The sequence below is a fragment of the Dendrobates tinctorius genome, unplaced genomic scaffold (assembly GCF_039654945.1).
Source record: "Dendrobates tinctorius isolate UK_male_01 unplaced genomic scaffold, ASM3965494v1 ptg000097l, whole genome shotgun sequence".
Classification (NCBI taxonomy): Eukaryota; Metazoa; Chordata; class Amphibia; order Anura; family Dendrobatidae; genus Dendrobates; species Dendrobates tinctorius.
In genome coordinates this window covers 27,612,795-27,629,186 of record NW_027361765.1, presented here as the reverse complement: position 1 = coordinate 27,629,186, position 16,392 = coordinate 27,612,795, and the positions used below count along the sequence as shown (strand labels likewise).

General features: G+C 43.2%; 1 protein-coding gene across 7 annotated transcripts in view; it reads left to right on the top strand.

Annotated features, from left to right (window-relative positions):
• TCF12 (transcription factor 12) overlaps window positions 1-16,392 on the top strand; it is a 308,625-nt gene that overhangs the window by 198,555 nt on the left and 93,678 nt on the right. For all 7 annotated transcript variants that reach the window (XM_073586987.1, XM_073586986.1, XM_073586988.1 and 4 more), the window contains one exon: window positions 10,065-10,129. In XM_073586987.1, coding sequence (XP_073443088.1) covers window positions 10,065-10,129 — 65 coding nt within the window. The remainder of the gene's footprint in view (window positions 1-10,064; window positions 10,130-16,392) is intronic.

The following is a 16,392-nucleotide window of genomic DNA, read 5'->3' as shown; positions in this document are numbered from 1 at the left end:
GAACTTACAGGTGGGCGTGCCATGGACAACCTCGCCGTACATGGTAATCACCACAGACGCCAGTACGTGGGGATGGGGAGCCCACGTAGAAGGGAGAATCTTTCAAGGAAGATGGCCGGTCAGCATCAGAAGCAGATCCTCCAACTTCAGGGAGCTCTATGCGGTCTGGGAAGCCCTGCGTCAGAACCGGTCGGTAGTGAGAAATCGACATGTCCGGATATTGTCCGACAACACAACGGCAGTCTCATTCCTGAAGCACCAGGGAGGTCCGAGACATCGACCACTCCAAGCACTCGCAGGTCAAATATTCGCCTGGGCAGAAGAGGTGGTCCTCTCCATTACGGCAATCCACCTAGAGGGTTCTCAGAACGTAGTAGCAGACTATCTAAGCAGACAGCGGGTCAGCCCGACAGAGTGGGAACTAAACGAAGAAATCTTCCATCAGCTTTGTCAGCGTTGGGGGACCCCCAGTATAGACCTGTTTGCAAACCGGAAGAACTCAAAGGTCGCCAGATTCTACTCCTTGAACCCAGCAGATCACCCGGACGGAGTAGATGCCCTGAGCCAGGCCTGGACTGTACCCCTCTTGTATGCATTCCCGCCACTGGCGCTGATACCGGCGGTACTCGGGAAGATCTGCGAGGACCGCGCGTCGGTGATATTAATAGTGCCATACTGGCCAAAGAGAAGCTGGTTTCCGCTGCTAGGAGCCATGGCAGTAGGAAACCCAGTCGAGCTACCCCTGAAGGGAGATGTTATCCACCAGGGGCCGATTCACCATCCAGACCCAGCAAGGCTACACCTCTCGGCATGGATCCTGAAAGGGACATCCTGAAGGCAAAGGGCTTATCTGAGCAGGTCATATCCACTCTACTGGCCAGCAGGAAACCGGTAACATCCGCAATCTACAGAAAAATATGGAAGAGATTCCGCCTGGAAGGTGGCAGGTCCGACCTCTTGGCAGGTACCCCTGACCTCCCTAGTATCCTAGACTTTCTGCAGTCGGGATATAATAAAGGGCTTAAACCCAGCACGTTAAAGGTCCAGATCTCGGCTTTGAGCGCCTTCTTCGACTACCCTTTAGCCTCCCATCCTTGGGTGGCAAGATTCATAAAGGCCACGCAGCGTCTTCGCCCCACAATTAGGCAGCTCACCCCGCCCTGGGACCTCGGCCTGGTACTCAGATCTTTATGTAGGGACCCCTACATGCCTAGTGATAGAATGTCCATTTCGACTCTCGAAAGACGGCTTTCCTCGTAGCCATCACCACGGCCAAAAGAATAGGGGAGATCCAGGCCCTGTCCACCAAGGATCCATACCTCCAGATCAGAGACGATCATATAACCTTAAGATTAGATCCGGCTTTTATCCCCAAGGTAGCCTCTTACCAGAATATAAATCAGGAGATAGTGCTACCATCCTTCTGCAGCAATCCCCGCAATGAGAAAGAACAGCGTCTCCACTCCCTAGACGTAAGACGGGCAGTTATACAGTGCCTACAAGTAGTATTCAACCCCCTGCAGATTTAGCAGGTTTACACATTCGGAATTATCTTGGCATTGTGACATTTGGACTGTAGATCAGCCTGGAAGTGTGAAATGCACTGCAGCAAAAAAGAATGTTATTTCTTTGTGTAATTTTTTTTTAAATTGTGAAAAGTTTATTCAGAGGGTCATTTATTATTCAACCCCTCAAACCACCAGAATTCTGTTTGGTTCCCCTAAAGTATTAAGAAGTATTTCAGGCACAAAGAACAATGAGCTTCATAAGTTTGGATTAATTATCTTTTTTTCCAGCCTTTTCTGACTATTTAAGACCCTCCCCAAACTTGTGAACAGCACTCATACATCGTCAACATGGGAAAGACAAAGGAGCATTCCAAGGCCATCAGAGACAAGATCGTGGAGGGTCACAAGGCTGGCAAGGGGTACAAAACCCTTTCCAAGGAGTTGGGCCTACCTGTCTCCACTGTTGGGAGCATCATCCGGAAGTGGAAGGCTTATGGAACTACTGTTAGCCTTCCACGGCCTGGACAGCCTTTGAAAGTTTCCTCCCGTGCCGAGGCCAGGCTTGTTCGAAGAGTCAAGGCTAACCCAAGGACAACAAGGAAGGAGCTCCGGGAAGATCTCATGGCAGTGGGGACATTGGTTTCAGTCAATACCATAAGTAACGTACTCCACCGCAATGGTCTCCGTTCCAGACGAGCCCGTAAGGTACCTTTTACTTTCAAAGCGTCATGTCAAGGCTCGTCTACAGTTTGCTCATGATCACTTGGAGGACTCTGAGACAGACTGGTTCAAGGTTCTCTGGTCTGATGAGACCAAGATCGAGATTTTGGTGCCAAACACACACGTGACGTTTGGAGACTGGATGGCACTGCATACGACCCCAAGAATACCATCCCTACAGTCAAGCATGGTGGTGGCAGCATCATGCTGTGGGGCTGTTTCTCAGCCAAGGGGCCTGGCCATCTGGTCCGCATCCATGGGAAGATGGATAGCACGGCCTACCTGGAGATTTTGGCCAAGAACCTCCGCTCCTCCATCAAGGATCTTAAGATGGGTCGTCATTTCATCTTCCAACAAGACAACGACCCAAAGCACACAGCCAAGAAAACCAAGACCTGGTTCAAGAGGCAAAAAATCAAGGTGTTGGAGTGGCCTTGTCAGTCTCCTGACCTTAACCCAATTGAAGGAGCTCAAGATTAAAGTCCACATGAGACACCCAAAGAACCTAGATAACTTGGAGAAGATCTGCATGGAGGAGTGGGCCAAGATAACTCCAGAGACCTGTGCCGGCCTGATAAGGTCTTATAAAAGACGATTATTAGCTGTAATTGCAAACAAGGGTTATTCCACAAAATATTAAACCTAGGGGTTGAATAATAATTGACCCACACTTTTATGTTTAAAATTGATTAAAATTTAACTGAGCAACATAACTTTTTGGTTTGTAAGATTTATGCATCTGTTAATAAATCCTGCTCTTGTGTGAAGTTTGAAGGCTCTAACTTATTTGCATCTTATCAAACCTGCTAAATCTGCAGGGGGTTGAATACTACTTGTAGGCACTGTAAGCTATCTAGAGGCCACCAATGACTGGCGTATTGACTCAAACCTGTTCATCCTCTTCGGGGGTAAAAATAGGGGGAGAAAAGCCTCTAAGGCGTCCATCGCAAGATGGATCACATCAGTAATTTCAGATGCCTACCAGTCGGAAGGCGCCAACCCACCATATACCTTAAGGGCCCACTCTACTAGGGCAGTTTCAGCCTCCTGGGCCGAGCGTGCAGGCGCCTCAGTCGAGCAGATTTGTAGAGCAGCAACCTGGGCCAGCCTGAATACATTTTGCAAGCACTACAAACTTGACGTGCTATCAGGCCAACATACCGCATTTGGGAGAAAAGTTCTCCAGGCGGTGATCCCACCCTGAGGAGGTGCTTTGGTACTCTCCATGGTGCTGTCAGGGGGACGTCCTGGAAAATAGGTATTAGACCTACCGGTAATGATGTTTCCAGGAGTCCATCCTGACAGCACGGGTAGTTCCCTCCCTGTTATGTTATGTTTTGTTAAGTTATGTCATATGATGTAATATGATGATACCATTAAAAGAGTTATAGCATTATCCACGCTGTGGTTCTTATTAAGTCACTGAGGGAAAGGGGTGGGACGGGGCCTTTTAACCTCTCGTGTGCTTTCCTGTCCCTGTAAGGAGGAGGAGGACGTCTGGAAACATCATTACCGGTAGGTCTAATACCTATTTTTTAAAAATAGAAACACTCAATATACATGTTCCAAATTATTATGCACAGCAGAGTTTTCAACCTTTTTATTTTTATTTTGAACAAAAAAATGGTCAATTGTGAAATTAGAAGCATTATCAGCTTATTACAAAATGAAATCAAAGTTTTCAAGTCAAAACTTTATTCTAGGTGATGTTACATTTGCACATAGGACCCCTTGTTCGAAAGAAGCTTCTGAACTCTCTCGTCCATTGAATTTGTCAGTTTTTGGATGGTTTGTGCTTCAATTGTTTTGCATGTGGACAGAATACCCTCCCAGAGCTGTTGCTTAGATGTGAACTGCCTCCCGCCATCATAGACACTCCTTTTGATGATGCTCCAGAGGTTCTCAATGGGGTTGAGGTCAGGGGAAGATGGTGGCCAAACCATAAGTTTGTCCTCTTTTATGCCCATAGCGGCCAGAGATGCAGATGTGTTATTTATTTGCAGCATGAGACCGTGCATTATCATGCATGAAAATGATCTTGCTGCGGAAAGCACGGTTCTTCTTCTTGAACCATGGCAGGAAGTGCTGTTTTAGAAACTCCACATAGATTATGGAGTTCATCTTTACACCTTCAGGAATCCTAAAGGGGCTGACAGTCTCTCTCCCCATGATTCCAGCCCAAAACATTACTCCACCTCCTCCTTGTTGGCACCTTAGCCGTGTTTTCATGGGGTGTCCATCAACCAGCCATCCTCCACTCCATCCATCTGGACCATCGAGCGTTGCACGGCACTCATCGGTGAACAAAACAGTTTGGAAGTCAGTCTTCATGTATCGTTTGGCCCCCTGGAGCCGTTTCTGCTTGTGTGCAGTGGATAGAGGTGGTCGACAGGATGGGTTATGCACAGCTGCAAACCTCTGTAGGACCCTGCCTCTTGTTGTTCGGGGGACGTTGGAGGCACCAGCAGCTTCAAAAACTTGTCTGCTGTTATGACAAGGCATTTTTGCAGCTGCTCTTTTAACCTGACGCAATTGCCTGGTGGAAAGAGTCCTCAATTTTTCCTTATCAGCACGCACACGTGTGTGCTGGAAATCGGCTACATACTTCTTGATTGTGCGATGATCACGATGAAGTGTCTTGGCAATGTTGATTGTAGTCATGCCTTGACCTAAATACTCCACAATTTGTTGCTTCTCAGCAGCCGACACATCCTTTTTCTTTCCCATTTTGGCAAAAAATGTAGGCTGCTTAATAATGTGGAACAGCCTTCTTAAGTAGTCTTGCCTTTATTTGGACACACCTGCCAAACTAATTTGCACAGGTATCTGCAATTGCTTTCAGTGATATAAAGAGCCCTGACACACATCACCATCAATGAGTTTAAATGACAAACAAAAAAATTCTAACCTTATAACTCCTAAACTCTTTTTGCATAATAATTTGGAACACAGTTTAGTAAAAAGTTGGTCACACTAGTCAAACACTATGTTTGACAAGTGTGACCAACCTGTCAATCACATTCTAAGCGATGCTTCAAATCTCTTGGAATGCGCTTGAATTCCGCACGCGAAAATCGTGTGAAAAGCACTTGTTTTCCGCGGGAGTTGCGGAAATCTCTGCAACGTGGGTACATAGCCTTAGTGTGTGACAGCAACCAATCATAAAATTCTCTATAAGGCCTTTTTCACACGTCCTGATATTTCTGGCACGCGTGTGCCGCATCAGTATCACACGGACGGGTGCCAGGGATCAAGCATTGCAGTAAGTGCTGTTCACCGGCGCCGGGTGCTGAACACGGCTCTCATCATTCTCCCCTGCTCTGGCGGCGATCAGCGCAAGCAGGGGAGAATGATGAGTTACATTTAAGTGATAAGAGACCGCAGGCCCCGGATGATGGTACTAAAACTCCCATCAGCCTATGCATGCTGCTGCTAATAACGGTGACAGCAGGAGCAGCTGATGGGGAGATTCATCAGCCGCCGCCTGCGCTATAAATAAATGAAAAAAGCGGCATGAGTTCCCCTGTGTTTTCTATAACTAGCCAGGGAAAGCTCACACCTGGGGGTTGCAACCATCAGCTTCAGCAAGGCTAGTTATCAAAAATAGAGAGGTCCCCATGCTGTTTTTTTTTTTTTTTTTTTTTTAAATAGCGGCGTGAGGTCCCTTCATTTTTTAAAATCAGCCTTGCTAAAGCTCACATCTGGGGGACTGGTATTCTCAGGCTGGTAAGGGGCCATGGATATTGACCCCCCCAGCTTAAAAATAGCAGCCCGCAGCTGCCCAGAAGACGCACATCTATTAGATGTGCCAATTCTGGCGCTTTGCCCGGCTCTTCCCACTTGCCCTGTAGCGGTGGCAAGTGGGGTTCATATTTGTGGGGTTAATGTCACCTTTGTATTGTCAGGTGACATCAAGCCCACACCTTAGAAATCGAGAAGCGTCTATGACACCTATCCTTTACTAATCCTATAGTTGTATTGTAAATGAACACACAGCCAGAATAAAGTCCTTTAATTGAAAAAATGACAGACTCCTTTAGTAATCTTAATTAAACCATACTTACTGTAGATTGTGAGCCCTCGCGGGCAGGGTCCTCTCTCCTCCTGTACCAGTTATGATTTGTATTGTTTAAGATTATTGTACTTGTTTTTATGTATACCCCTCCTTACCTGTAAAGCGCCATGGAATAAATGGCGCTATAACAATAAATAATAATAATAATAATAATAATTACTGCATCTCCTAATTCCACCAAAGCCCTCGTTCTCCTGTAATAAAAGTAAAATAAAAAAAAAAAAAAATACCATACCTGTCTGTCGTTCTGTCCCACACCGTAATCCATGTCTGGGGGATAAGTAGTTTTCAAATAGCAAAGCCACTACAGAAGACTCAAGGTCTCCAAAAATTCATTTTTAAACAGCAGACAAAAAAGCAGCAACACTTACCTGCCCATATCTAATAACAAATGCGCTGCAGGGTGCAGCCAGCCCATAAAGCAAGATATTAACAACACAGGTGCAAAATACCAGATTAACAGCCCCTCTCCACCTACCCATTCCTGGAGGGGGTGACTGCCCAGTATACAATTGCACAATAAGGCTATGTGCCCACGTATCGTTTTTGATGCAGAATATTCCTGAGCAGAAACGCACACCCTCTTCCTGGAAAAACGCATGCATTTTATGAAGCGCTTTTGTAAGCGTTTTTGATGCTTTTGTTAAGCGTTTTCCTATGCGTTTTTGCAATACTATTGAATGTATGCAGAAACTCATGCGTTTCCGCAAAATTAATGAACATGCTGCGTTTTTTTCTGCTTGGCGTTTCCGCAGCGGAAAAAAAATGCGCCATTAACGCAACATGTGCGGATTCCATTATGATTACATTGCATGCTTTCTTAAGCGTTTCCGCAGCAGAAAAGCTTGTCTAAAAGCGCTGCGAAAACGCTTAAAAAACGCAACGTGGGCACACAGCCTAAAGGCCCGCATAGGGTGTTGTTCACACAAGGGAACTGCATATTTTTTTGTTCACAGCCTATTAGTCACTCCCCTACTATTCGATTAGGCGGGCTGGCCAGCACACCCTCAATGCATCCCAGTGTGAACACCCCTCATACGAGACCAGACGTGTCTGGGCTCGGCTGCACCCCGAAAAATATAGTGCAAAAAGTACAAAATTAGTGAGGTATTAGCTGATATTTTGGCCAAAATACGTGAGCCCGTAACCTGCGCCAAAGGTCCACACGCTTACGGGTCCCTACACTAAACTAAATAGCAAAGCCACTAAAGAAAACTCAAGGTCTCCAAAAATTCATTTTTAAACAGCAAACAAAAAGGCAGCAACACTTACCTGCCCAGATCTAAGAACAAATGCACTGCAGGGTGCAGCCAGCCCATAAAGCAAGATGTTAGCAACAGTGCAGTGCAGTGCAGTGCAGTGCATTTGTTCTTAGATCTGGGCAGGTAAGTGTTGCTGCTGATAATTATTTTTCAACCTGGACGGTGCCAAGATGTGACCTGCGACCATCCAGGCTAAGAACCACACTGGTGAAAGAGCTGCTGGGAATGCAAGTGTCAGTGACCGGGTATGACATAGTAGAGATTACCTCCTGTCACTGGGCTCCGTTCCCTGCCAAGCTGAGGTGCGGTGAGATCCCCACTAGCAACGTGAGCACTCGCGTTGCTAGCGGGGAACTCACCGCAGCTCAGCCCGGCTGGTATTTTGTTTTTTTTATTTTAGTTTTATTACAGGAGAATGAGGGCTTCAGTGGAATAGGCGTTTGAATATAGCTGTGCTTTGTTATTTTCAATTAAAAAAGTAAAACTGTAAAACGGTTTACCTGCACATATGGGCTATCAGCGTACTCAGGACAAATTGCACAACTTTTGGGGTCCAATTTCTCCTGTTACCCTTGGGAAAATGAAAAAAAAATTGGATCTGAAGTAAATATTTTGTGAAAAAAGTTAAATGTTCATTTTTTTTTTTTTTTAAAGTATTCCAAAAATTCCTGTGTAGCACCTGAAGGGTTAATATATACATCTTGAATGTGGTTTTGAGTACCTTGAGGAGTGCAGTTTTTAGAATGGTGTCACTTTTGGGTATTTTCTATTTTATGACTTCAAATGTGATGTGGTCCCTAAAAAAAAAAAAAAAATGTGTTTTAAAAATGAGAAATCACTGTTTAAATTTTAACCCTTATAACTTCCTAACAGAAAAAAATTTTGGATCCAAAATAGACATGTGGGATGTGGGAAATGTTAATTATTAAGTATATTTTGTGTGCCATATCTTTGTGATTTAAGGGCATGAAAATTCAAAGTTGGAAAATTGCGAAATTTTCTAAATTTTTTCCAAATTTCCATTTTTTTTGCAAATAATCACACGTCATAGCATAGAAAGGTTTAAGGGGTTAAAAAAGTTTTAAATGGTGTTTAGATCATTAGGTAAGTTTTATACAGTTTACTTTACCATCTACCTGTACATAAAGGAGTCTACTCTGTTTCAAAAAACCCTTCTCCCCCTACTGCAGTTTTAGTAATTGGAAACAAGCTGCTTTAGGCTGGAGTCACACTAACCTGCGCAAAATACGGTCAGTATTTTACATGCGTAATACGGATGACAGACCCCTAAACAGTGCTCCGTATGTCATCCGTAATCAAGGTGTGGTCGCGTATTTTGCGCATGTCAGCATCCGTATGTAATCCGTATGGTATCCGTATGGTGAGATTTTCTCGCAGGCTTGCAAAATGGACATATAATGGAGCCCTATGACAGTTTTAATAAAGAAATGAAAGAATAGATATAGACACATAGAATGCATATATATATATATATATGTATTCTGTGTGTATATATCTATTCTTTTGTTTCTTTATTAAACCTGTCAGTGTGAGTTTACTGTATAGCGCACTGAATTGCCGGCTTTTCTAAAAGACACCTGGTGCGTATTTCTCGCAAGTCACACGTGTGTTCCGTGTGTAATCCGTATTTTTTGCGCACCCATAGGCTTGCATTGGCGTATTACGGGCGTAGTACGCTGACAATCACAGCATGCTGCGAGTGGCACGGAGCGTAGAATACGGATGAGAAATATACGGCTGGTGCGAGGGACCCCATAGAGAATCATTGGTCCGTGTCTAATGCGTGCTTTTTGCGCCTCTCACTCCGCCGTATTCCTCGCCAGTGTGACCCCGGCCTTACTCTTACCCCTGGTCAGTGCTGAGTCTCCGCCGCAGTTACCCGTGTCTATTATTGTCTGAAGCGCTGATGTCACATTGACAGCACTGCAGCTAACAATTGAGCGCAGTGGCTCTGCCCGAGCTGACGACACTAGCCACTAAGCTCACTGACAGTTAACGTGATAGCAGACCCTGGTAGACTGGTGGGACCATGGGAGGGTGGGTGTAAAACAAACTTATGATGGGTTCTTTTTTTTCTTAAACCACCTGTAGCGGGAGGGATGAAAGGGATAAAAAAGAAAATTCCTTCCAAACATTTTTAATTTTTCTTTCTTTGCTTTAGAATTCTTTACTTTTTCCATCTGGGATTTGAACCAAGGACCCCAGTGCTGCAAGGCTTCAGTGCTAACCACTGAGCCAGCGGTGTGTGTGTATGTGTGTATATATGTGTGCGTGTGTGTGTGTATATGTGTATATATATATATATATATATATATATATATATATATATATATATATATATATATATATATATATATATGTATATATGTATATATGTATGTTATAATTATATAACATATTTTTCTCCATTCAGCATATTGTCTACTCTATTAAATAGTGCAAATTCAGATATAAGTGATTCTTTCTATTTTATTCTAGGCAAAACTGCAGAAAGGGGTACTTTCCCAGTGTATGGCCGTGATTCAACAGTGCCTGGTTGTCAGGTAAGCGTGATGTTTTCCAGACTTAGAATACGTTTTCTAGTCGATATTTCCTCTGTGATTGAGTAATTTGATGTTTTGTAATTTTAATCCTTTTGTATGTGCATAATTTTGTGGCTTAAATGTAATCTGTCAGCAGGGGTTCACCCTCCAAAGCTGTCTATATGGGCATGTAAGTATTAAAAAGGTTGAATAAAATGATACTTGTATATCTGCCATCCGATATTTTGTTCCAGATAAATCCATGTATTTTTTTAATATGTAAATGAGCTGTTAAGATCTGAGCCAGACCCTAATCGCCCTGAGAATCTGTCTTCAGAGCTTATTTTAAATGAAAGGGGGACATTACCAGTGTGAGACATGTAGATCAGGAGAACAGACTCAGTCATTACATATCACACGAGTAAAGGCCCCGTCTCACATAGCGAGATCGCTGAAGCGTCACCGATTTTGTGACGCCACAGCGATCTCGCCACATACATGTGACACATAGCGGCGACCGGTCCCCCCTCTGGATATCGCTGATCATGCTCGAATGTCCTGGGCCATTTTTTCATCGTCGGCGTCCCGCTGGCCAGCGCGCATCGCTGTGTTTGACCCGACGAGCGACCTCATTGGTGATGCAGAATTCAGGAACGCAGGCGGGAGTCGTCAGAAAAGCTGCTGTGTGACAAGGTACCAACGACCGCCGTCGGATTGCTGCATCGTTGAAGAGATCTGCCTGTATGACAGCTTACTAGCGACCATGTAGCAACGTACCAGCGATCCTTACCAGGTCGTATCGTTGTCTGGATCGCTGGTGCGTCGCTATGTGAAACAGGATCCTAACACCACCTTTCATATAAAATAAGCTCTAGAAGCAGATTCTCAGGGAGATCATTGTCCCACTAGTAGATCTTAGCAGCTCATTTACATATAAGAGAAATGTGGATTTCTCTGAAATAAAACATTAGGTCACAGATATCAAGGGATCACTTTATTCAGCTTCCTGCTCATATAGACGGCTTACACATTGATAAATAACAAGAACTGTAGAATAGTTTGATTTTGTGGTTATATTAGGAAATGATTAGATTTGTGGACTCACGCAGTTTAATATTGTGCATGTAATATTGTTACAAGCTCTTAGTTTATTTGCTATGGCTATATAGGTAGCTTTGAAATATACAAATCCTAGTCTCTTAAATCTTGTATATGCGATAAGAAAGAAAGGAGTACGGTATTTATGGCACAAATATATCAATTATTTTATTAGGTAGAAAATATACATAGATCTGAGTATACTAATTCTGTGAAAGGATTTTTAGTTTTATAAAAGAAATAGATGGAACCTTGCTTACCAATACACATAGTGTTCTGTCAGTATGTATGCAGTAATGTAAGTTTCCCACCCATATGCAGTGGGTAGGAAAGTATTCAGACCTTTTTAAATTTTTCACTGTTTCATTGCAGCCATTTGGTAAATGCAAAAAAGGTCATTTTTTTTCATTAATGTACACTCTGCACCCCATCTTGATTGAAAAAAACAGAAATGTAGACATTTTTGCAAATTTATTAAAAAAGAAAAACTAGTTAATAGGCGGGAGTGGATCGCGATTCCACCTGCACCTATTGCGGGCAAATGTCGGCTGTTCAAAACAGTGACATGTCCCAACTTTGGTGCCGGGACATGTCAGTTTCTCTGGTGGGTACTTTTAAGTTTTATGTGCAGATTTTACCCATATACTGGCATTAGATGCAGAATAGTCCAAGATGAAAAATGCACATGTGTTTTTAGTGAGTTTCCACTGTGGAAACTTAGTCATTTGCAGATTGCATGTATTTTTAGTATCAGTAAAGTTTTCTTAAAAGCCAACACCAGAAAGTATCAAAAACAAAGCCGCTTTAAAGCATGACACACCAGAAAGAGGCAAAAACTGCTGCATTATAAACGTAATAAAAATGCACTCAAATATACTATGGAAAAAACTGATCATGTACATGTGCAGCACAGATTCATCTCCACTATGACCCCACAGCACCGGTCACTACTGAGCATATTCATAAAGTGCAGCACAGATTCATCTCAGCTATGAGCTCACAGCACTGGTCACTACTGAGCATGTGCATAAAGTGCAGCACAGATTCATCTCCACTACTCCTTCACAGCACTGGTCACTACTGAGCATGTACATAAAGTGCAGCACAGATTCATCTCCACTACGACCCCACAGCACTGGTCACTACGGAGCATGTGCATAAAGTGCAGAACAGATTCATCTCCACTACGACCCCACAGCATCGGTCACTACTGAGCATGTACATAAAGTGCAGCACAGATTCATCTCCACTACAACTCCACAGCACTGGTCACTACTGAGCATGTACATAAAGTGCAGCACAGATTCATCTCCACTACGACCCCACAGCACTGGTCACTACTGAGCATGTACATAAAGTGCAGCACAGATTCATCTCCGCTATGACCCCACAGCACTGGTCACTACTGAGCATGTACATAAAGTGCAGCACAGATTCATCTCCACTATGACCCCACAGCACTGGTCACTACTGAGCATGTACATAAAGTGCAGCACAGATTCATCTCCACTGCGACCCCACAGCACTGGTCACTACTGAGCATGTACAGTGCAGCACAGATTCATCTCAACTAAAAGCTGAGATCCTTAGATCAGGAACAGAACAGCCATTTATAGGACATTTCAGGACTTTCCCAAATTCTTAAGAAATAAATTATAGCACATTCTGCATTGTACTAATAATAGTAATAATTGCAACATCTTTAAGTGCTACAAATTTAGTTGCAGGGAAGCCACACATTACTTTATTTTGCATTGTAAAGGAAAAAAATTAGCACTTTATGTTGTGTATCCTAAAGCTGCAATTTTTTTCAAATAATGCTGTGTGAATTTTCTTGAAATCTCATGTACTATATTTGCACACTTGCACACAAGAAAATAAGCAGTGGAGAATTTCCCTCTGTCATAGCATCAGAATTTGGCTTGTATCAGGTTTTTATGTTGTGTATATGTGTGTGTGTGTGTGTGTATGTATATATGTGTGTGTGTGTATGTGTATATATATATATATATATATATATATATATATATATATATATATATATAATCTCTTGTGTGTGATCTCGTGTGTGTGTGTGTATACATATATATATATCTATATTATATACAGTATGTATTATATATAATATATTTATATTGCAATTTTCACACTGGCCACTGGGGCTATTTTAGACTCCTATTTATCATAATCGTCCTATTCACTTCAACAGCAGAATTATATTCACAGATGCCATCTCTAAACATCTGGTAACACAGTCTACCAATGACATTAGGTGCAATCACATCTGACCCTGCTTCCCCTCCCTTCACAATGTTCTTTGTTCAATGCTTCAATCAGTCTGTTCATTGATGCTAATGGTAGTTTCTTGGACCATCTAGAGGTTCTCATTGCTGTACATGAGTTTTATTATTACTGTGTAGTCTGGGTACAAGTACCACTAACAATATTTTATCCGTAATAGGGTTAAATTATGGTAAAAAGGTTTTTGCTGGTTTTTATTTTGTTTAAATTGTACATAGTAAAGAGCCAACATTTCACTCTCATGAATCAGGCGATGTTTCTGTTTTACAATTTAACAAAAAAAAACATAAGCTCAATTCCTCAAAACACATGTTGATGGCTATAAACGGACGTCTTGCCTGTTGTTACATGGTTCATGCCAAGCTTGGCTAGTCACACACTCTAATAAATAATAAATGTTTGATGTAGGTAGAATGTCATTTCTCCTATTATGCCAAGCCCATTATGGGTATCCCCTTTCCTAAATGATGATCTGGAGGACAAAAGCTGGTTAGCCTGGGTCCTGCAGTTGAAGCACCCAGTGTTCAGCAGTTATGAAGGTTCTACATTGCATCCCGTACAATATATCAACCGTGATATGTGCCATAGGGGCCTTCTGACATCATCTTTTGTAGAAAAGAAGGGTCTGGCTTTCTAATTTCAGACTGCCCAGACTGATGAGACCTGTGTGTTGTAACCAGTGCCTTCCCCCCTCCCTCTAATCCCGTAATGAAACACAGACAATCCTAGATGGGTTGAACAGGTTGGTCACAGTCTATTAAATAAGGCCCCGTCACACTAAGCGATGCACCAGCGATCCCGACAACTATATGACCCGGTCAGGATCGCTGGTGCATCGCTAAGTGGTCGCTAGTGAGCTGCCAAACAGGCAGATCTCACTAGCAATGTAGCGACGCAGCAGCGGTCGTTACTTATCTGTTAGACGTGGCGATGAAGACGTCCTCCCGCCCGCTTCCACGTGTCGCTCGTCGGCGCCAGCAGGAAGCGGCCGACGAGAAACGGCCCAGGATATTCTTGCGCGATCAGCGATAACCAGCGGGGGAGCCGGTCGGAGGTAAGTATCACACATAGCGATATCGCTAGCAATATCGCCGCTGCGTCACAAAATCGGTGACGCTTTAGCGATATTGCTAGCGATATCGCTTAGTGTGACGGGGCCTTTACATAATCAGAGAAAGGCAATTACACTTCGTAACGGGCGGCTCGCGATGAGATCCTGGCTGCGTTCAACAGGCAATTTGGCCCAACGAGCGGTTACGAACCTTTGCCCTCCTCCGCTTCTACCGCTGTGACTTAGTAAAGGTAAAAATGGTCAATCATATATATACATTACCCTTTTTTTTGTTTAACAATATAATCTAACCAAACCGCTGCACCACCAGCTCTACCCTCGCCTACTGTATTACCACCCATCCCTTGAAGATTGTGAGCCCTCGCGGGCAGGGTCCTCTCTCCTCCTGTACCAGTTATGACTTGTATTGTTTAAGATTATTGTACTTGTTTTTATGTATACCCCTCCTCACATGTAAAGCGCCATGGAATAAATGGCGCTATAACAATAAAAAATAATAATAATAATAATAATAATCTACAAATTTAACATCTATCCGCCAGTTAGTATGGCCATACCCATCCATTAACACTTATAAGGGAGGGAAGGTGGCACAATAGCTCGATAGCTTCCAGATGTCCGCCGGGAGGGAAAGAGGAACTTAATGGCACTGACACCTGGCTTTAACCCTTGTAGGTGTGGCCGTAGGACCCTTCCCCTTTAGGAACCATTGGCCGGCAGGGTCATCCCAATTAGTGCATCACCAAGGGGATTGGTGTGAGGGGCTACTGGGCACTGGCAGTATTTTATTGTTGTTTGTAACATGGGCTCCACAGTCAGAGGCGCGAACCTTGTGCAGTTCCTCGCCTGCCATTCTTTTGCTTTCCTGGAAGGGTCTAGCAGTTGCTCTTTCATAGAAAACACAGGGACAAATGGAGTGCTCCTCTGTGGAGAGGAATCAAGATACCGGTACATGGTTTGACTGACATCTACTTATTAAGTATGACGTGTCTAAGATTGGTCAAGCTTAGTCCTCAAGAGCATGGTGGTGCTTTAGCTCCTTTTTCTGGCTGAGCCTAGTGTACTGATAATATTCATATGACCCAATAGAGACAATTTCTTAAAATGAACTATCCTTTTTTAACAAGTGTTGCTCTATAAGCCCAGAGACAATATAGCAAAATGAACTTTTAATTACCCTCCCTGGGCTCATCACTGTCTCTCCACTGCTCCGGTCTTTGTTGTGACGATCAACAGTTATGAGCATGTAGTTGTGTCAATGCCACAGTCGTTAAACACCAGTGAAATGATGAAGATAGTGTTGGACCCAGGGAGGTTGAGTAAAATGCAGTTTAGTTTATACATCTCTGTGCTATGGGGTAATGAAAGTAATCCAATAGTATACATAAATCTCACATTAATAATTGTTACAGACCCAAGTATTTTAATTTAACTGCAGTACTTTACTCTGCCCTCAATAGAGCAGATATAGTACGCCTGCGCAGGAGCCACAGCAGAAGTAAGGAGGAGGTTGTCATCGTAAGTAAGTGGGTTAGAGAACATTTGAGGAAGGCAAAGCAGAAACTGTCCTACAAACATGCACATGAAGATCTTCACTCTTTATGTAGTATAGAATGAGGTTTCTGCATTTCCAAGCGTAGTCAGACGGAAACTACAAGCCAAATATCTGGCAACTAATTCACTAATAAGGCAAGTGACCAAGGAGAAGAAACCAAAACAAGTCCTGGTCTTCACACTTAAATGGAAGCAGCCTGTAATAAAAATATTACTTACTCAAACTTCTAGTCAAACTTTTGTATGGAAAGATAAATTT